This window comes from Lottia gigantea, assembly GCF_000327385.1.
Source record: "Lottia gigantea unplaced genomic scaffold LOTGIsca_5, whole genome shotgun sequence".
Taxonomy (NCBI): Eukaryota; Metazoa; Mollusca; class Gastropoda; family Lottiidae; genus Lottia; species Lottia gigantea.
In genome coordinates, this window is record NW_008709715.1 from 905,808 (window position 1) to 929,720 (window position 23,913).

The 23,913-nt window shown below is 30.9% G+C and overlaps 2 protein-coding genes across 2 annotated transcripts in view; one reads left to right on the forward strand and one right to left on the reverse strand.

The window, feature by feature from the left end:
• Positions 1-3,650: 3,650 nt before the first annotated feature.
• On the forward strand, positions 3,651-21,879 carry LOTGIDRAFT_182855 (hypothetical protein). Its single transcript, XM_009061765.1, has 15 exons — positions 3,651-3,771; positions 4,577-4,732; positions 6,898-7,063; positions 7,529-7,607; positions 8,495-8,601; positions 13,036-13,199; positions 13,897-14,070; positions 14,504-14,607; positions 15,325-15,456; positions 15,915-16,066; positions 16,415-16,593; positions 16,972-17,102; positions 17,415-17,565; positions 19,935-20,091; positions 21,158-21,879. Exons 1-15 carry the CDS (start codon positions 3,657-3,659, stop codon positions 21,279-21,281), a joined length of 2,091 nt encoding a protein of 696 aa, XP_009060013.1. The 5' UTR covers positions 3,651-3,656; the 3' UTR covers positions 21,282-21,879.
• Positions 21,880-23,604: 1,725 nt separating this feature from the next.
• Positions 23,605-23,913, reverse strand: part of LOTGIDRAFT_154033 (hypothetical protein) — a gene marked incomplete at both ends in the record, with an annotated part of 2,912 nt that continues 2,603 nt past the window's right edge. Inside the window, one exon of the mRNA XM_009061766.1 lies at positions 23,605-23,628. Within this exon, the coding sequence (XP_009060014.1) occupies positions 23,605-23,628 (24 nt within the window). The remainder of the gene's footprint in view (positions 23,629-23,913) is intronic.

Consider the following 23,913-nt stretch of genomic DNA (forward strand, 5'->3'; position numbering starts at 1 on the left):
TGACAGAAAAATGGTTTAAATAATATTAGTACTACCCATGTTTGGATTTAAGCTAGGACCTAGGTTAGCGAGCAATCTTCTAACTCTCTGAACCACTGCGAACCCAGACAATTGTTCTAAGCTGTAGGGAAATAAAAAAGAAATGAACAGTCTATATTCTACATGGCAGTCAACGTAATTATTTATCCAAATCTCCAGTGTATATATATTTGTTTTTGAAGTCTAACATTTCTCAGATAAAGACCAGTTTTTAGAGAAAACACAAAATTAATTTGAACATATATAACCTCAGGGGATTGTTCTTATCCTGTGAATATGTCTCTGTCAGAATGTTAAATAACAAACTCATTATCATCTCCGATCTGGTGGAAAACTGCTCAAGATATATTCCGTTACAATGAAAAATGTAAAAACTGTGAGGAAATTTTCAACTAATTAGAAAGTAATTTTGGTATTGCCACATGGTGCTAACTATTTTTAAGCTCATAGTTTTTAATGACTGTTTTATGAATAAATCGGAAGAATATTTAAGAGATTTTTATTCCTTTTGCTGACGCTGATTTTGGTATTGCATTTGAAATTTCTGTGGTAATGAAATAAAAAACTTTCAAAACTATGTTATGAAATTTTCAACTAATTAGAAATTAATTTGGTATGGCCACATGGTGCTAACATTTCATAAAAGATAACAAAAATACTTATAGTTAATGATGACTGTTTTATGAATGAACAGATAAAGATAATGTTGGGCAGCTTATATTTAAGATACTATTTGGATATTGCAAATATTGAGATATTCTAGAACGTTTAAACTTCCTGGTCAAACATGTTGTCAAGAGTATATTCTAAACCTTTCTGTGTTGGTGCTGTGTTGGCAGAACATTTCACGAATAAAGCATGAGGTGACTGTTTTAGAGACCTGTTATAACTTTGAAGGAATTATAGATACTATCTCACTATTAAAATGAATTATCTTAAAATTTCAAGTGAAATGTTGAGTTGAAATGATATTTTAAGATCATGCTCAAAATTCATTATTTGATGGGTTGTACCATTTTCATAGTTGGTGCTACATTGATCTGGGAACTTCTCGTTAAATTAGTACTGTACTAGCAAATTGTTAGACCTTTCTCTTGACTGTGAAGAGGAACATGAAATTGGTGATTTATATCGCTAACACTAAAGCATTTTAACATGATTTGAGGCCACAGTTCCAATGTTTCATTAGGACCTTTTCTATTTTATGGCGCCAGAAACTGCCATAAATTCTGCTTAAGAATGAAGACAATAAGATTGGGTAGACGTAAACAATAGGACTGGTATGTAGGATAGATGAATAACATCTCGGAACAGGAAAACAATAGATTAATATAGATTTATATCTACTACTTGTATTTACTTGAAATCAATCATTTTGTTTAGAGAGTATAAGTCAAGTCGTCTGGACCAAATAAGTCAGCAGATCTTTCTTCTATCTGATAAATGGTGTCGAACAGGTTTCAATGGTCAACACATTTTCTCTTTACTGTTTTTATCTGAAATATCTAATTTTACGTTCTTATTCAATTGTATTTGCCAGATATTGATTTCTGCCAAATAATCATCATGATGGATGAAAATATTTTGACATCCTCCTTTTAGGATTGAATTGTCAAAATGAAGATAGATGGTGAAAAAAGAAATTTAGTTAGATGCACATGAAGATTAAATTTGATATGTTTGTGGGAGAGACTAGTGAGATGATTGTATTATGTCGTGTTGAAAATGATGAAAGGTTAATCAATTAATTCTATAACAAGACCTACTGACGTGTCCTCTTCACTTTCTATTTATTATCTAAAGTGCTAACTAGAATCTTAAACTATTCTCTTGGGAAGACGTCACTGATTTCTTTTATTGTTTCTGCTGACATCTTTAGTAGCACAATTAAAAACTGTCAAAGTCTCTTGTCCATTACAAATATCTTTAAGGGAGTTGGGAAAATACTGTTATACAATTATATTAACACATTAAAGATTCTGTTGGATAATAAAAACTATAAGGACCCACTTGGTAATGGTCATAGATTGAATTGTACTTTAAGAAAAAAGAATGGTCTGGAAGAAAGATCCATAATTTGTAAGGAGAGAGCTTCGAAAAATCCTACCTACCCTGTTGGTCTGTAGCCAAATCTCTAAACATAAATCTTTTTCCCAATATGTTCCAAATTGGTATGATGAGGAAAGATTAAATTTGTGACCATATATTGAGATTTGAAACCTATATTGATATGGAATATGAAATGGTTTTAAAAATATTGTTATCAAAATGGGCTCCTGACTTGTTGATAGCAAGAGTGTTTAGACAAACTGATGTTAAGGTCACATACTAAATTGTTCTAATTAATCTAAATTATTTATTGTAATTATTTAGTGTAAAAATTAATTATCATACTGTATTGAAAAAGTTTCTGAATAAATCTACTTACTTGAAAATATGTAACTTGCAGTCTGTTGTATTGGATTTATGGTGGGTATGTCTCTAATCAACCGAGGATCAGAAATTTTTTTCTCATCTGGGGAAGTTGATTAGAAAGATTGAGAAACACTGCTCTGATCTGATGATTTGTTTTATGGCAGTAGTGTCATATGCTAATCCTGTAGACGTGTAATCTTATTGCTCATACCAGTCACTGATGGTGTCATTTATTTAATTTCTCTGTCTTTAGAATGTTAATCAGTCTATTTGGTTGATGAGTTTTCACTAATTAGGCTCTTATTATTGACAAGGTGTGTTCATTACTAGACTACCAGTCAGTATTGATTGGTGTGTTCTATTGCTTGTTCTCTAATATTTTTACAACTATTTCCTACTAATAATATAATCATTGTAACCTCTTCTCATACTGAATATCACACTATTTTATCATTTGTCTCACTTCTGATGATTTGTTTTTAATGAGGGTTGAAAGAGTAGAATTCTGTATATTTGGTTGATGTGTCTCACCAAGGGTTTAGATTAGTAGATTGTGCTTGTAAGCAATGTTATGTCATTATTTTTGACAAATTAAAAGTGCACCCAGCAAATTCATGAGATTTGTTTAATTCTGGTTGTTAATCTTCATTTATTACAAGTTGATCTGTTTTAGGTCTATATTTTGAGTTTCTTTGAGCATAAGAAAGATGTACTCCAATGCAGTCTGTTTTTAATATGTTCACCTTAAATATGTTCATGATATTTTTCAAAGCTCAATGGTACATGCAAATTTGCTTTTGATTGATAAATTCAAAATCCAGAATAACACAACTGAAAGATGATGCCATCTGTATTGAAGTGTTCTATTTCTGTTTACAGCCAACCAGAACCTTTGATTGAAAGTCTGCTAGCAACAATACATGTAACTACTAGATCAACTGTGCTTTCTAACACGAACATTTGATTTACATGTAGCTATATTTTCAATTCTTAAAAGCTTGGCTACAGGATTGTTTCTACTTTCAAACAAAGTGTATAGATTGTGAATAAAGACTTATTCTTAAAGAAAAATTTTTGTTAATTGAATTAATTTTCATATTTTTCAGAGAAAAAGCTAGTATTTCAAAGACATGGGTATGAAGAAAAAAACACAACATGAAAGTGGAAGAACAGAATCAAATAATAACCAACCTTTATCTTCAATGGAGAAGACTTTTGGATTTTCAATCGACGATTTCAAATCACCTCAAGCAGTAATACGGCTTTTGTGTAGGCCAAGTGATCCGGCTTGTCTTGGTGTTGTCAGGTTTCTATTTGGTAAGGAAGCCATACCAATTAAATTCTTCAATACAAACTTTTCATTTGATATATTGATTCTGTCTAAGATAAGATTGAGGGAAAAAGAAAGAAAAAAAAATTTGCAGAGTCTTAAATGCTATGATAATTCCTGTCAATTTTCACCATTCATCTGGCTCATGTTGTAGCTCTATACTTCAGAGATAATGTAAGGGGTATGAAGAAACGGTAAAATTAGTTGCTTGATCAAGCAAAGCTAGTATAAAATGATGATATATTGGTCTGAGAAGAGGTTTTGATTTATATTTCCTATGTAATTATGCTGTATAAAGAATTGAACAGTTTCCAATCTGCTATAGAGCAGAACCCATAAATATCTTACAGTTTCTCTGATGTTTTACATTGATTATTTATTACAGTAAAACGCTACTGTTTACATCAATAGAGATATTCACTATGTCCAAGGGCACAGTTTATAACATTTTATATTTTGATTTGTAACATGTTTGTTTTCATGCACATTACAAATATTGATATAGATTTGGTGGCGTTTATAGGAAACACTCGTTGCTTGGGCTTGGCAGGGGCCACACAATTTTCCATGGGGGCCACAGGCTATATTTCATTATGTAAATTGATAAAAATGCTGCTATATAGATTGATGTTTCATGATTCTAATAATAGAAAAGAAGTTTCAGCTCTTATAAGTGAAAATCACCAAATAGTACCGATTTTTATAGGGGAGAGGGGAGAGAAAAATTTGAAAACCCCTGAGCTAAAGGAAGGTGATGATTCACATAATTTGTTTTTTTGAAACATTTTTCAGGATTTTTAATGTTGATTGATATACCACAAGAAAGAGGACTAGGTATGGCTGATGTAAGATGGGGCCATACTGATGAATGTAGATTTCCACTATTTAATTTTTTAAAACCATTGCCATTAGAATGGATGTATATAGTATATTTTGTTATGTTAATTGGTAAGTGATAATATTTTAACATTAATAAGTTCTGTAAATTGTAACATTACTATTTGAAAGTGCCAACACATCCAAAGGTGGTAATTCTGAAGAGTGTATAGATAGCTTAAATAGAGCTCCAGACAACCTTTATAGGTTAATATACTTCTAATATTTACAATGATAATTCTCAAAGAATATACTAAAAAAATATGATCCAGTTAGGGTTTCTCACATTATTTACTCTCAAATCAAAACCATTATTTTATTTATGTTGTAAGATATGGTTGCCCCTAATATTCAGAAGTCAATGTGTGGACTCCATTGACATTTCTGACTGGTAATTCAAACCACTTGTCATATTATTGACTATTGGTGAACATTGAAATGGAGACACTCATTACCTTGTAGTGCCGTGAGGCAAAAAGAAAAGTTGAAATTACCAACAATCTCCCAAATGTTGATAATAATCAGTGCAATCAAAGTCTACAGAAAATCAACCTCTGGCAGGTCTGATTGTTGCCAAGGGATTAGGTTCTTGACTTTCATTCTCTTAGCCTCTTGAAGGGCAGTTTCATGTGAAATGTTGACTCCTCCTTGTGTGAATTTCTGAAATGATGAAAATTGCTTGAACTGTGTACATTAAGTGACCCAGCTAGTGTGTACTTACAGCTTGATGTCAGATACATGCTTAATGTTATGTTTTGTAAATTTGCAACCCCTTCCAGATAAGTAACATTTGAGGTCAGTGGTGTGTGACATCCTGGCTACGTCACTGTTTGATGTATTGTCTTTATGATCAATTTTCATATGAATGATTGCTGAGATTGCCAGAAACCTTCTGACAAAAATTGTAAAGAAGCCTGTACACTCTTCCCCCAAAAAACTTTCAGAATTTAGAACAAAACTTGCTCTTTTTTCTTCATTATGTTTAAGCACCAGACTGGACGTAAGTAGACTAAAAGTTTCAATAAGATCTTTTTGTAGCTCATTAAGTTCTGTCTGTAGATAATTATCATGTCGTGTATTTCTCAAGACTCATCTGTTTTAGTTTTAAACGGCAACAATAACCACGAAGACGGCAACCAATCAGGCAACAACCATCACTGTCAAAACTGTTTTTGGTTGCAGTGACATTCTTTAACAAATTAAGGAATTCTTTATTTTTTGTCTTGACATTTAGTTCTTAATTTTAAGTTAGAAACTGTATTATGTGATTGAACTAATTACTTCCTGTACCAATATCCGCCATTTTCTACTTGACCAGACGTCAACTTCTAGCTGACTGAGAATGAGATAGCTAATGGTGGACATCTTTTATTCCTACCATTAGTTTAACGAGAATATAAATACTGGGCCTAAGATAAGAATTGTTGATGAATTTCACTCCGGGAAAAATAGTTGGCCCATCAATCAAATTAGAGAAGTTACAAAGAAGTGAGGCAAATATTTTCAACAATTCATGTTATTGATTGGTCGTATTTTCTGGTGATGTGTCAAAACTGATTAGGGATAAAGGTCAAGTCGAGAGTCAACAGAAATTTGATTTGGATTATTAGAACATGCAAGCTTGATTAGGTTACCAGTTTGTTTACTGCAAATGACAGGCTTCCATTCATGTCATTAGGTAGTCTGAAACATGTGGAATTGTGCCACGATTCTGATAGACATTGCAGACCGTGATTAATAACTGGCAAAGGGTGGACTTTCTTAAGCAGATTCTTTCCCTTAAAATATTTTTCCTTATCTTGAAAAGATACCTACCTATTGCACATTCAAAATCTTATCTTGATGCCTAAAATAAATTGCTTCTGAAGAATTTCAGACAACACTCAGTTTTATTTTCTGAATTCATGTCATGTAGGTTTTATTTATTATCTTGTTTTAAATCTAATTCTACTTTATGAATGGAAAAAGAAATAGAACGCTGTATATAGAATACTGAGTAAGATTTATTGTCAGGTGGCCTTTCTTTCCCTAGGTCAAATGATAAGAAATTCGAGAGTGGGGAGACAAAGCCAGGCCACTTGGAATGGATGCCCATAGAAATACCACCAAGATATTTGAAATAAAACTTGATTAGCCACTGGTAGAATCTCAGTAAACAACTGGTGTACTATTCTTGCTACAAGATATGATAGTATTATATATATCATAATCTATCAATGTACTGTTTGTTATTTCAGGTGCTACTGGAATAATGTTAGGATTTCAATACCGTTTTAGTTGTTTATGTTTTTTATTACCATACTGGTATATATTTTTCTTGGATAAAACTTCCTGGAATAATCATAGTTATTTATATGGTATATTGGCATTTCTACTCACTATTTCTGATGCCAACAGATATTGGTAAGTTTGTTTTGGTGTGCTTTTAAATGGAATGTTCTGAGAACTGATCAAGACTACTGCTGGAAAATACTGCACCTTTTTTACCAGATTTGATTTGACATGTTTCACAAAGGCAGTGCTTCTCAACCTCAGTTAGATCATTCATTCCTGAAAGATTTCTTCCAAATCTATTCCTCCCCAAAATAAATCAGTCATTTTGAAACATTTTTCACTCGAAAAAATGTATTCAACAATTAACCATGAATTATACTACTCATACTCCACATATCAAGATGGTCCAATAAGACCCTTGGGCTGAATGTTCGTTCTCGATTTTCAGGGTGAATTTTGCAGTCGTAGATCACCTTGCCTCCCATTTCCCCTGTTGAGAAGCATTGCACTTAAGAAAATTTAATAGCATTGTGTTCTTCAGGCTCTGAAACTGTTAGAAAAATAACATTAACTGTGTTATTACTATGTTTGCAGGTCTCTTGATGGTTTCTTCTCTAAAAAATACAGAAACTGTCATGTACCATTATGGAACTATACATTACTTAGAACACAGGTAATATAGATAGACTTTTAGTGATAATACTGTAACCATGATGCCAGATTGTCAATGCAGATATGTACTTTTATACATGGCCTCGAGTTACTCTTTTCATTATTAATATTCGTCGCTCTTAAAAAGGTGTTAAATTTAAGAAAATTATAATTCCTTTAGCTGATTTAATTCTATTGCACTGTTAGTTAGAGGTTTAAAACAAATGGCAGTTGTGGGTTCTAATCTTGATCAGCTTGTGACAATCTGGTGAACTTAATTATGTCGTCTTTCTTCATTATTCATTATTCAAATTGACCTGGCGGTAAATGGATACAGATAATCTGGGGAAGATTAATGCCAAGAGGTTTGGCCAAGGATCAGCTGCAAGAAAGCATTCTTGTTATCCTCTTATCCTTGTATCCTCATGTTTTCTTTCTTCTTTTGATGCAAATAGATCTAAATGTTTTAATACTAGCTGAATTTGTGAACTGACAATTTTTCAATCAAAGATATAAATGATAGATATATAATGATCTTGTCAAAATTATCCCCACCACATGGCCACATTGATATCACACATTAAAATATCAAAGATTAGTTATTTCTGAGTTTTAGTCTTCAATTTTGTGTTACATAAAAGAGATGATTTTCCAATAAGATTCCAATGCAAAGCTGAGAATAAATTTGATAATATGAGTAATAACTAGGATATAAAGACTGGTATTGACATGTATAGTTTACCACAGAGATTTGATTTATTGTATCATAAAATAGCTTGATACAATCTCTATCTTTAATACGCCTTCATAAACATGTTTTTTACATCCACTTTCAAGATTGTGGTTTCTTTTAAGAGAAACTTGGTGAAATTAAACTGTCAATGCTGGTATTTTTTTTATCTTCTGCAGGTTTTTCTGGTGTATTTTATCGCTGGGTTAAAGAAGTTAGATTTTGACTGGGTTTATGGTTATTCAATGCAGAATTTATCAAGTCATTGGGTTTTTGACCCATTTAAGTAAGTTGTGTTTTAGAGCTATTTATAGTGCTGACAATGTTTGTTAATTGACACATAACAATACACTGTTCCACAATACAAGTATCATATCACATGGTCATGTATCAATACATGGTATTAGTACACATATAACCCATCATCACTCCAAGGGTCATGTATCAATACATGGTATTAGTACACATATATAACCCATCATCACTCCAAGGGTCGTGTATCAATACATGATATTAGTACACATAAATATCCCATCATCACTCCAAGGGTCATGTATCATTACATGGTATTAGTACACATAAATAACCCATCATCACTCCAAGGGTCATGTATCAATACGTGGTATTAGTACACATAAATAACCCATCATCACTCCAAGGGCCATGTATCAATACGTGGTATTAGTACACATAAATAACTCATCATCACTCCAAGGGTCATGTATCAATACATGGTATTAGTACACATATATAACCCATAATCACTCCAAGGGTCATGTATCAATACATGGTATTAGTACATATATATAACCCTTAATCACTCCAAATACAAAAGAAATCCAAAGTTGTAGGTCATTTTTTTGATTTGAAACCTGAATAAGTAAGACATATATTTATCTACAACTTAGCGTTTAATTCACTAAAATCTGTTTCTGACACCAACCAAGCAACTTTTAATGGTTTATTATATAAGCCTTTTAAATAGTTTTGTTGTTCTAAAAATTAACAGCAAGGTACTCTTAGGTAAAACTTTCAGATAAGTTTCAGATATATTTCTCTAAGATTTTGGTCTGTAGCCATTGATTTGAGCACTTAACTTTCCTATCCTACTAAAAAAAAAAAACCAGACTATTCCTTTAATTTTGTATAAAAAAAAATAATCTATAAGTTAATTTAATCCAGAGTCTATAATCAGAATGGTCTACTCATTTTTCATCTACTGACCATTTATACAGATTATATGTAAAACAAGCTCTTTATATCTGTGTTCATACTCTATTATTTCCAATGTATACAATCTTTCTCATGGTGATTATTATGTACCTTACTACTGGAATAAATGTATAAATAAAAAAAACCATAGCATTATCCTGTCTGATACTTTTGGTATCTCTGGGGTAATAACAGTATTTCTACCAAAGAACAACAAGAAATACACCACACACTGTTATTAAAAGTTGTCTCTTGGAAATTTTCCAAATAAAGTTTGTTTGCATTAGGAATGTAGAAATGTTGACCATTGAGTAATTTTGACCATCTACAAGATAAAAAAAAAGTAATTTTGACCAGAACTTATCATTATTATAAGTTTAATAGTATGTTGGGTTTATCTAGAAAATGCTTTTGGTGTCTCCTTGAGACAAAGCTTGAAGGGTTAAAGCAGCTCTAAAGCAGAAGGTGTTGGGGTGCCAGAGTTTCCAGAAGCCAACAGATTTCAAATGGACTGATATGAAATTTGAGCCTTTGTCACCGCCCAAATTTGAGGCTCCAAATCCATATGTGTCCAGAATTATCCGCGTTTAAATGTTAAAATGATAACTTGTTATTTTAAGATACTCTGTGATATATGTAATAAACTTACATAGAGATAGTGAAATTGAGATATTTTTGAAGGAATTATGCAATTTTCATACATTTTTAGTACTTCAGAAGACTATTTACATATTTTCACATTTACACATTTGTCCCTTTAATTTTTACTCAATTAAGACCTTACACAGGCCCAATCCTTCTAGGACACCTGATGCCACACTTGTGTAATCCCAGCATCCCATTTCTAAGAGTGCAATTATCTAACATTGTTTGTTAGGTATCTTTATTGAATGGTGTTCAGAATTTTTAAAGGGTACAATGAAGAGGGTTTAATCAGTAGTATCTGAGACTGTCATTCTTGTATAAAGTTTATTGTATGATATGAAATTCTTGTATAAAGTTTATTGTATGATATGTCATCCTTGTATAAAGTTTATTGTATGCTATGAAATTCTTTTATAAAGTTTATTGTATGATATTTTATTCTTGTATAAAGTTTATTGTATGATATGTCATCCTTGTATAAAGTTTAATGTATAATATGTCATTCTTGTATAAAGTTTAAAGTATAATATGTAATCCTTGTATAAAGTTTATTGTATGATATGTCATTCTTGTATAAAGTTTAATGTATAATATGTCATCCTTGTATAAAGTTTATTGTATGATATGTCATCCTAGTGTAAAATTATTGTATGATATGTCATTCTTGTATAAAGTTTATTGTATGATGTGTCATCCTTGTATAAAGTTTATTGTATAATATGTCATTCTTGTATAAAGTTTAATGTATAATATGTCATTCGTGTATAAAGTTTATTGTATGATGTGTCATCCTTGTATAAAGTTTATTGTATAATATGTCATTCTTGTATAAAGTTTATTGTGTGATATGTCATTCTTGTATAAAGTTTAATGTATAATATGTCATTCTTGTATAAAGTTTATTATATGATATGTCATTCTTGTATAAAGTTGAATGTATGATATGTCATTCTTGTATAAAGTTTAATGTATAATATGTCATTCTTGTATAATGTTTATTATATGATATGTCATTCTTGTATAAAGTTTAATGTATAATATGTCATTCTTGTATAAAATTTATTGTATGATATGTCATTCTTGTATAAAGTTTATTGTATGATATGAAATTCGTCATTCTTGTATAAAGTTTATTGTATGATATGTCATACTTGTATAAAGTTTAATGTATAATATGTCATTCTTGTATAAAGTTTATTGTATGATATGTCATCCTTGTATAAAGTTTAATGTATAATATGTCATTCTTGTATAAAGTTTATTGTATGATATGTCATTCTTGTATAAAGTTTAATGTATAATATGTCATTCTTTTATAAAGTTTATTGTATGATATGTCATTCTTGTATAAAGTTTATTGTATGATATGAAATTCTTTTATAAAGTTTATTGTATGATATTTTATTCTTGTATAAAGTTTAATGTATAATATGTCATTCTTTTATAAAGTTTATTGTATGATGTGTCATCCTTGTATAAAGTTTATTGTATGATATATCATTCTTGTATAAAGTTTAATGTATAATATGTCATTCTTTTATAAAGTTTATTGTATGATATGTCATTCTTGTATAAAGTTTAATGTATAATATGTCATTCTTGTATAAAGTTTATTGTATGATATATCATTCTTGTATAAAGTTTAATGTATAATATGTCATTCTTTTATAAAGTTTATTGTATGATATATCATTCTTGTATAAAGTTTAATGTATAATATGTCATTCTTTTATAAAGTTTATTGTATGATATGTCATTCTTGTATAAAGTTTATTGTATAATATGTCATTCTTGTATAAAGTTTAATGTATAATATGTTATCCTTGTATAAAGTTTATTGTATGATATGTCATTCTTGTATAAAGTTTATTGTATAATATGTCATTCTTGTATAAAGTTTAATGTATAATATGTTATCCTTGTATAAAGTTTATTGTATGATATGTCATTCTTGTATAAAGTTTATTGTATGATATGTCATTCTTTTATAAAGTTTATTGTATAATATGTCATTCTTTTATAAAGTTTATTGTATGATATATCATTCTTGTATAAAGTTTATTGTATAATATGTCATTCTTTTATAAAGTTTATTGTATGATATGTCATTCTTGTATAAAGTTTATTGTATAATATGTCATTCTTGTATAAAGTTTAATGTATAATATGTTATCCTTGTATAAAGTTTATTGTATGATATGTCATTCTTGTATAAAGTTTATTGTATAATATGTCATTCTTGTATAAAGTTTAATGTATAATATGTTATCCTTGTATAAAGTTTATTGTATGATATGTCATTCTTGTATAAAGTTTATTGTATGATTTGTCATTCTTGTATAAAGTTTATTGTATGATATATCATTCTTTTATAAAGTTTATTGTATGATATTAAATCTTTATGTCTGTACGAAGACAGACACCTAAATTAAATTAATGGTCTTATTTGACACTGTTAACTATAGTAGCATGAAAAATTCTAATTAAGTTAGATGATTGGTCCCCTCTTGGTAATTCTACTGACCAGACCAAACTAATTTTATTCACTATTCTAACTGTATTACCTCTAATTCAATAAACAGCTTTTCTTCTTCCATTGAGTTTGAAACTCAAATTAGATTATTAATCAAATTTCTAAATCCATCAATTTGATTTAATTTGATTTCAATTACTATTTTTTTATTTTTGAAAGACAGGGCAGCTTAGCCTTTGTTAAGTACATTTCACTTTTGAATATAAACCAAATTGACGACAATGATTAGAATAGCAACACTTATCTTTTTCCAACTTTTGAAGGACCTGTGTACAGTGCTGGAATATCAATAGAGACATTTTTTTAAAATGATAAACAATGTATTTTCAGGTTGTTATTAACAGAAGAACAGATAGATCTATTTATAGTACATATTGGTGGCTTGATAATAGACATCTCTGTTGGTTTTTTATTATTTTTTGATAAAACTAGATTGTTAGGAATGGTCATGTGTTCAAGTTTCCATTTAATGAATTCTCAAATGTTTAATATAGGTTGGTACTATGATTATATATATTGCTTTGACCTTTAATTGCCAACAATTGCTGATGTTGATGCACTATCTTAAATAACAGTAGATAGCCTTTTAAGCCCACATTACACATTTCTAGTCATGGAATCTATCATTTGGCCAGTTTAAATGCGCTGCAATTATCATGTCATGTAGAATGCAAATGATTCAATAAAAAGGCAAGTATTAACAATCCAAACTGCAAAACGAAACGAAATTAACATACTGGTTAAACATTGGTACCAGCTAATGAACTTTTCGCATGAAGAAATATATCAAGTGAGTAAGTATTTCAGAATGGAAAGGGTATCAGGTGTCTAGAAGAGTGCGCATACCCTGCCTGGTATTGATCAATTTGTTAATCACAAAGAGAGAAATGATCAACTCTTAAAGACATAATGCAGACTGAATCTGATGAGCATTGACCATATTATTTGAATCATCCGGCCGACTGCAATCCAATTCAGATATTCTACTGCCATGACAAAGTTAACCTCTTCATGATTTAGCAATCTATTATTCCATAATAAACTATGAACCCTCAAAACTTTCCTTTCTAAACATAAGGGTGATTCTCCTAGAACAATGCTTGTCATGACTGTCTTGCGGTTATTTCAGAATGTGTATTTGCCCTGCTGTTATTATATAGCAGATAACCAAGTTATTTATTCTATTTTCAGGAATGTTTCCATGGATGATGCTGGCAACACAAGTAATATTTTGTTATACGGACTGGCCACGACGTATATTTAAATCAATATCAGCTAATTGTCAATTGTTTACGCCAGAAGAAGAAGATTTACAGCCCAATGATCATTGTATATATCATAAACAACATATCAAAACTGAAGATTGTAAACAGCAGGTTTGTCAACAGATATTAAAAAATAATGCTAATATTTTTCTTCGTATAAAGATAAAGTAGTGGTTGTAGGTGCCTCAACCTTCAGAGATGTTCTGATAATGTTATTCATGTGTCATAGAGTTGTTTCCCTTTTCATATATGACTTTTGTCTTGTGTTCTCAATCATGTATCTAGACTACAGTTTTACAGTTATTAGCTGTAATGAATATTCAGAAATGTTATTGTATAATGTAATAATCCATTGATGTAGTTAGCATGTTTACAAAACAGTAATTTTTTAGGACCCTGGCTATACATGTCCAATCATGGTCAGCACAAAATGATCATCTGAAGTCCTGATACTAAATTTTGTACTATAAGGTCAGAATTTTTACTTCTTGATTCCATATCTTTTATATTCCAGATTTTAAAAAGCACAAAAGCACCGCCCATTAAATCATCATTGTACCACAAATTATCATCCCTGGGTACTATTTTATTTTTATTGTTACAACTAGTTTTACCATATTCACATGGAATCACCAAGGTAGGCATTATTTCAAATATTCATCTATGAGTTATATAGCTTACATATTTAGCTAAATAGCTTCAATAACTGGAATAAATGGTTATATTCAGTGCTATGATAACTGAATGAGTTATATTTATATGAAATTGTCATAATAAAACAACTTTTTGGTTATATATATATATTCAAGAGCTATAGTTACTGGTCTAATTTGTTATTTTTATATTAAAAGGCTCATAATAACACTTCTGGTTTATTTAAGGAATGACCTGAAAATCTTTTCAGTTTATCGATGTATAAACAGAAAAACCTGTGTACAATGTATAAATCTGCATAGCCTATGGGTTATATTCATATTAAAGAGCTATAATATTTGAACTAATGGGTTATATTTAATGACTGAGCCTATGGGTTATATTCATATTAAAGGGCTATAATATTTGAACTAATGGGTTATATTTAATGACTGAGTCTATGGGTTATATTCATATTAAAGGGCTATAATATTTGAACTAATGGGTTATATTTAATGACTGAGTCTCTGGGTTATATTCATATTAAAGAGCTATATTTGAACTAATGTGTTATATTTAATGACTGAGTCTATGGGTTATATTCATATTAAAGGGCTATAATATTTGAACTAATGGGTTATATTTATATTTAAAGACTATAATAACTTAACCAGTGGGTTATATTAAATAATTGAACTAATAGGTTATGTTTATATTAAAGGGCTATAATAACTGGACTAATGGGTTATATGGTTATTCGTGGGATATGATGATCCATTCATGGAGTGTACAACATATCAGATTAACTTATATTGATAAAGATACAGGTACAACTGGATATCTGAATCCACAGGTAAGACATGATGATTTGAAAATTGCACTTACATAGTCTTAGTCAAAGAGAAAAGAAAATCATATTAAACTGGGATTACAAATAGGGGGTAGACAGACTCAATGGGACAACAGTCCAGGCTGATTTAAAAATCTGGCGAATTTGTGGAGGTTTCATAGTCATAAGCCTTTCATGGAGTTTCAGAGAGAGTTTTTGGTGCATTCTGACAGATATTTAGGGGCATAAGTGTATAAAACATCATATATTCAAACAATTTGAACTGGGGATACAATGGGTGAGCATTATGATATGCTAAACCAACTTCTACGCATAGATAGCTGGTGTTCTTAAATTTGTTCATAGCAAATAAAAATATTCAAGAAGTTTTTTACCAAGGCAGGTCTTTTACAAAACCTGGTTTCTCAACATCTAGCCAAAGAAATGGACTATGGATAATATATTCTTTCTTTTTGCCCCAGGCATGGGTTGGTTCAAGAAGATGGAGTTCCCATGCTGATATGTTAAAACAACATGCACATTGCATAGCTGACCATTTAAAAGCCTACAATATTACCAATGTAGCTTTATATTTTGATGTATGGAAATCTATAAATGATAGATTTCAACAAAGGTAAATGTTTGACAACTGTTTTATTAATTTTCAATATATTGGTTGCTTCCCTTGAATAAGTTGACCTGTATGATTTAAAGTATGAAATTTAGTTTCATTCCTATCTTTACATTGGTAACCCCTTGGCCTTTCTGGATTATCTGTAGGCTACCCATTTACAAATTTGGTTGACTAGAAGAATGAAAATCAAGATTAAAAGCCAGTACCTTCATTTATTTGTCGTAATCGAGAAGAGTTCTACTATTTTCAAATTCTCACAAATTGATAAATTTTTAAACTCATCGGTCCTTTTTCTGGTCTAATTATTTGTGTGGATGAATTAGAATTTGTATCTTTTGTTATGTACAGAATGTTTGATCCAAAAGTTGATATATTATCAGAAGAGTGGAGTCCATTTAAAGAAACACCATGGTTGATGCCATTATTGGTAGATCTGTCTGACTGGAGAGGAAAACTTGCAGAAATACAGAAATCAACTACCAACTCTTCAGAGTCAGCTGATGTGGTTTTTGTGGCTGATTTTCCAGGTAATTTTAGAAAAGTTTATTTTGGTTAAAAAGATTTTGGCCTATAGATTGATAATTGTATTGCTTAAAAATGTTTTGATGATTTAGTTGTGTATCAACTGTTAAAGCAATTGTTAACCTTATTGTATCTCTATGTAAATATTCATGTTCTAGTAACATCTTGTCACTATAACAATGTTATATATATTAAATTCTGTAAAATTAATGAGCAAAAATTTAACACTTTTATGGCCATGTTTATGTAGATAAATCCAAATGTGACATTGTGAAATACAAATAAGCTTATGCAATTGTAAGATTGAAATAAAATATTTAGAGCAGTTGAAAGGTATCTGATGCCATGTTGATAAAGAGAATTGTTTTTTTTGTTACAAATAGGATTATATCTGGAGAATTTTGTACAAGAAGATTTAGGAAATACCAGTATAACTGTTTTAAAAGGGAAAGTTTTAGTAGAACTGGTAGAAAAACTAGAAAATTATACTTTAATAGAAGGTGAACACATGCAGGTATGTTCCTTTTTCAATTATTTTTCTTGGAAGGCAGAGTTTGCTTGTTTGACTTTGTACAATAGTACTTGTCAGACCAATTATTAGCTTCTAGTCTTTTGAAAGGGCTCTTAACATGCTACAATCCTTGCACGATCCCAGGGGTGTTAATTTGGCTCTATTTGCCAGACATGTAGGGCATAGCAGCTCGAGTGACCTTAAATAATCTACCTCATTATTATAGTCAACCCAGCTGTAATGATTTAGAAAGATAGAAGCCAAGGACCAGCAGGTAGAAAGGATCCTCCTAAACCAAAGTTGTTATCGTTGTAGGTACCTGCTGGAGCGTTCCATAATGTTCACACTATATCATCTACACCATCGTGTTATATGTATATATATGTTAATACTACTGAAGTTTATTTTATGGAGAATCTGGTGGAATATGAAATGGCAGTTAATGGTACATTAGATGATGGAATGGGTAAGATGTATTTAATATTAATAGTTAATAATATTAAAAACCTGAGTACTAACGATCCAAACCAAACAATGGCAGTGCTTGCCTGCTGGAGGTCAGGAGGAAGAGTTTCTTCAACTGATGCCACCATTGCCGCCAAAACGAAATCCAAAATGCAAATCTGGCAATACATTGGTAACAGCAAATGAACTATTTAATATGAGGCTGAGGTTTTAAACAATAATTGAAAGTTGATAGAAAGGGCTTTCTTACCCATCTGGAACACCTGATGACATCTATGATTGGTTATCAACTTGACCACCTTCAGAAAGTACAAACATTTTAATATGGTCATTTTGGTTCACTTCAATGATGATATATATAGCTTACATTATTTAAGAATACTTTTTAGGCTTGGATGTATTAAGCTAAGATTCCATATACGCGTCATGCGAATGAGTCATGCGGACATTAATGGCTCTTGCGGATCCGTCATGCGTCAAATATGATTCCATATGTGCGTTAAACGTATGCATTATCTTTCTTTTGACGCACGGACTTCTAGACAGATGGATGCTTTGGTGCATAAAAAAGACAGGGAATCTCCACAAAATACGTCACATTCGGGTGATCTCTGCACGGAAAGTCGTCCGAATGCGTCAGGATGAGGAAATTTAATGTTATATAGTATGACATTTATAGTGTAGATAACACATAGGTAATTTGGTTTTCGAAATTTCCTTGAAGATATGCCACGACTTATACAATATAGATGGCATATTACATTGTTGTGTACAAACAGACTCTATAATATGACAGTCAATTGACAGCAGGGAAATGTAAGCCAATCTACCCGGGATTTTTTGTGATGAATGAAAAAGTTAATAAATAATAGGATATTAAATTTACCTTGCCTTCAATTCATGATTTTAGACAGAATCTTAATTTACTATAAGAAGTCATGTTAAGGATATTAAAGTTACCTTTGCCTTCAATTCATGATTTTAGACAGAATCTTAATTTACTATAAGAAGTCATGTTAAGGATATTAAAGTTACCTTGCTTTCAATTCATGATTTTGGACAGAATCCTTATTTAAATAAGAAAGCATGTAAAGGATACTAAAGTTACCTTGCCTTCAATTCATGATTTTGGACAGAATCTTAATTTACTATAAGAAGTCATGTTAAGGATATTAAAGTTACCTTGCCTTCAATTCATGATTTTGGAGAGAATCTTAATTTACTATAAGAAGTCATGTTAAGGATATTAAAGTTACCTTGCCTTCAATTCATGATTTTGGACAGAATCTTAATTTACAATAAGAAGTCATGTTAAGGATATTAAAGTTACCTTGCCTTCAATTCATGATTTTAGACAGAATCTTAATTTACAATAAGAAGTCATGTTAAGGATATTAAAGTTACCTTGCCTTCAATTCATGATTTTGGACAGAACCTTAATTTTCTATAAGAAGTCATGTTAAGGATATTAAAGTTACATTGCCTTGATTCATGATTTTGGACAGAATCTTAATTTACAATTAGAAGTCATGTTAAGGATATTAAAGTTACCATGCCTTCAATTCATGATTTTAGACAGAATCTTAATTTACAATAAGAAGTCATGTTAAGGATATTAAAGTTACCTTGCCTTCAATTCATGATTTTAGACAGAATCTTAATTTACAATAAGAAGTCATGTTAAGGATATTAAAGTTACCTTGCCTTCAATTCATGATTTTGGACAGAATCTTAATTTACTATAAGAAGTCATGTTAAGAATATTAAAGTTACCATGCCTTCAATTCATGATTTTAGACAGAATCTTAATTTTCTATAAGAAGTCATGTTAAGAATATTAAAGTTACCTTGCCTTCAATTCATGATTTTGGACAGAATCTTAATTTTCTATAAGAAGTCATGTTAAGAATATTAAAGTTACCTTGCCTTCAATTCATGATTTTGGACAGAATCTTAATTTACTATAAGAAGTCATGTTAAGAATATTAAAGTTACCTTGCCTTCAATTCATGATTTTAGACAGAATCTTAATTTACTATAAGAAAGCATGTTAAGGATATTAAAGTTACCTTGCCTTCAATTCATGATTTTAGACAGAATCTTAATTTACTATAAGAAGCATGTTAAGGATATTAAAGTTACCTTGCCTTCAATTCATGATTTTGGACAGAATCTTAATTTTCTATAAGAAGTCATGTTAAGGATATTAAAGTTACCTTGCCTTGAATTCATGATTTTGGACAGAATCTTAATTTTCTATAAGAAGTCATGTTAAGGATATAAAAGTTACCATGCCTTGAATTCATGATTTTGGACAATGTGGAAAATTGTTATTAACTTCCAATAACAGAAATTATTTTTGTCTTGTAGCTGACAAGGCATTAAACAGATTTGAGAGTGATCCACTGTTATCTCAATATAAACAAGCTCTAGCAGCCAAACAAGCGGTTAAAAAACAAGAAGAAGAAACTTTATTTGAAAAACTCAGCCAGTTTATTAAAAATAAATATACAATATTTTATAGAAGGTAAGAATTGATTAGACACCTGATTGTCTCAAAAGCAGCAACCTTAGTTTTTTCAACTTTTCATTTCAAATTTCAGTGGGATGTCTGTGCTTCTGGCGATTCCTCTAGAATCAAGTTTTTGATAACCGTAATTATCACAAAATTTTCTTATATTGTTAATGGCAATTTATGATAGGGACGTCATGAAACGCTTAGTGGAATTGCAGGAACAACAGACTTCTGATTAAAAATTGCAAAAGTGCAAAAAGATGCTAACAGTGTCCCTGATACACATAAAAATCCAATCAAATTCGACTTTCTCACCATCAAGAATGTATCCAATGTATCAAATGACTAAATGACATATAAGTGGGATCGAGAAATTTAACAACTCCAAATTGTATTCAACTGTGGTGTCATTTTATGCGATAGTTTATACAAAAGTGAGACACATGATGACAATTAAGTAAATTCTCTTGAATATTTGCCTTTATAATACAATGTGCTATGCCCTTGATGTACTTACTCAGTATTTTTACTGTTTCGCATTTTATTACTGACATTTCACTCAATAGCCAAATAGAATTACAAACATGATAGAATTATATAAGAAACAACATGCATAAATGCCATCAATTTTATATATGATTTTATTTTGTATAATAGATGTTAATTATAGACACAAGAGCTTTGGATAGACAATTAAAACCTGTTGGATACAATTAGTATTCATTGTATAAATGTATTCCTTTGAGAATCTGACAAAAATGTAAAAAAATAAATACAGAAGTAATCATGTTTTCATAATCACACATAAGATAAAAATAAGACATGCTATGACAAATTAATGTCTTTTGAAAACAGTCAATTTTGATCATTATCTAGTTTTAGTAGCCTTTTTTACATCAACTGTAAAGTTTTATTGTTGACCTACTATTAAGTAGAAACTATGGTACTTTTGACATATCATGGCCCATTCTTCAAAAAATCTAATGAAAAGAATTTTAAAGAAGTATTGAATTTTATAACAAAAAAAAGGCCCTGATAACAAAATATCACTTGATATTATTTTATGTTTCTTTTGTAGTTTCAGATTTACCAGTGGAGCATTACATAGTATTTTATTACAGAGGCCTTTTGAAGAATTTTTAAATGATACATATTCCATGGAGCGTGATGCTATCATCCAAAATATTGACTTAGATTTATAATAAAACTTTCTCATCAATTATTCAACATTCAAAATAAACTGTGACATTCCGATATGAAACATGATAAACCAGTGATGTTGATATAAATTATTAGGTGGAGATGCCACAATAACATCAAGCAGAGCCAACAGTTTCAGGCTTTGAAGAACCAAATCTTGGGTCTAATTTCTGGGGGTTTAAGCCTCACCCCCATGGTGCTCTCCTTAGAAACATTACTGATGTTAACTGTATAAGTCGTTATATCTTTAAAATATGGTTGGAGCTGTGGTAGCTGTGGGACAATAAACAGGGGCCTAATGTGCTACATGCTGTGTACATTACAGATACCTGGACGTTTGGCAAAATTTTGCTTATTGCACACTGAATGGCATTATTCGTCTTCGTAACCAAACCAGGAGCGGAAAAGTAGGATATAAAACATGTTTATGATCATTGCAGAACAAACTGATATAGAATTCCACTACACTATTCTTGTTATCTGTATGGGACAAGTCTAAAAAGTGAACAACAATCCAGGAAAATATAGAAATAACAAAATAAATTTGTATATTGTGATAAGATTGAAGTTGAAAGAAATAAATATATTTTAAGTGGCTATAATTCTCCTTATTTTATTTTTTACAAAGTGTATAACTTCATGATGTAGTTTACAATCTCTAATTCCTTTTGCTTCCTGATAATTCAAATATACGTGTGGGTTACTCATCAGATAATTGATCACCAAAGAAATAAGAAAATAGGACAATTTATATACATGTACTTAATCTTTAATGCTTCTTTAAGGGAATCATTAACAACAAGAGATCATCATAGTTCAATGAATCCCATATTGGTAAAGAGAATCAAGGATCATCAGTCTACATCCCAGACAAGCAATCAGCAGTGGCTGAACACCTGTTACTGAATAAAAGGCACAAGGTGCGTTGGTCGGAAATCGAAGTCCTACACCAACCTACACGCAAAGATGAGGTAAACAATGGAGAGCATCCACATCAGAAGGTCCAAGCCAGCAATCAACAGGGACACGGGTGTTTATCTATCGCACGCCTATGATCGCCTATTATTGAACTGTTTGTCACATGCTGTTTGTAAATTTTAACTTTGATGATCCCCCCCCCCTCCCCAGTTAACCCTATGTGACAGCACTAATTACTCAATACACCTCCACTTAATCACCTATTTGGTGTCAAAGTATGAACAGAGAATCCAAACAAAACTCTTCTTGGGGGTTCCGCAAATCTATACCATCCCCTTCTTTCCTCATCTACTGGCAGGAGAGCTTTGGTTAGTCACATGACAAAAGCAGCCATGTGTGGAGACGTGCTCCCCAAAGACAGCTTTGATGGTCTGTGATGATGATTGTTGGATCTGGACAGATCCCCTCGTTTAAGTCATCACTTGTGAAAAGAAGCCCTGCAATGATATTTCCAATGAGCCATAATTTGAGCCATAGGTCGTAAAAACAAACGAAATATGTTCTAAAATTGTGGCGACATTTTCGACAAATTTCGCGATAGGAACGTTTCGATCAATTGGATCGTCAGTCTATCAGATCTCATCCCCGTTAAATCTGAGAAAGGAATGTCTGAAAATATTGTTAATTGTTTACTTCAATCAAATGAATTTGTCTAGAGACATTACGGAGATTAGAATAGTTTAAGCGTCTGACTATATGGTTTTAACAATGTGAAATTACAATGTAATTATAGATATGTTGTTTACTGATGAACTTATTGCTTATATTCTCAGAGGATGTCTGTGTCATTTATCCTCGACTTCTTGTCGTTTGGGTCAGCGACTGAAACAAGATTAAAAACAAGCCTTTCCTTATGAAGCTAATGACTAGGTGATGTCAAGAGATGACTTCGTGGATAAAGTATAATGACTCTTGTTAAAGGGGCTAGTCGGCGTAAAACCAATTGAGAAAAAAAGCTGATGCCTTCAATAATTTCTGGTGGCATACTTAAATCTATACCTTTAGGACAATACTGAACTTAATCTTATTATGATCATATTAATACTAAACTTCTGGACATAATGGAATTACCGTCTTGAACACATCATCAAAATTACGGTTTATTTTGAGAAAGCACTTTGGGAGACATGATAACCAATGACCTCGTTTCGGTATTGATAGGTGTCAGCACAAACATCCATGGAAGTGATAACCTTTTGAAGTATAATCAATCTGATCAAAATATTAATGACATGATTGTTTTGGAGTAATCGGGTCACCAATACGCCTACCATAAATCGTAATCACGGCAAACAACTATTGTACAATGACAAATACTCAAAAACAGTTCATCGTAAAAACGGAAAATCATCTCATTATTATATATATATACTGAAAGACAAAAGATACGTAATGTGGGTGTATCATATATCTTTATGTTTAAATGCCTATGTAAAGATGCCGGGGGAAATCGATGTTAAATAGACTTTTTAAGCAATAACAGAATATTGAACGAATATATTGAACATATGGAACATGTTTTATAAGAATTTTCATGGTTGGCGTTTCTTTAGTCTTTCGAAACTTTATATCAAGTACGACAAGAAAGTCCATAAGACTGGACTGTTGGGGATGAAAGTAGGGAATTTATGAATAAGCAATCAATTACCACAAGCC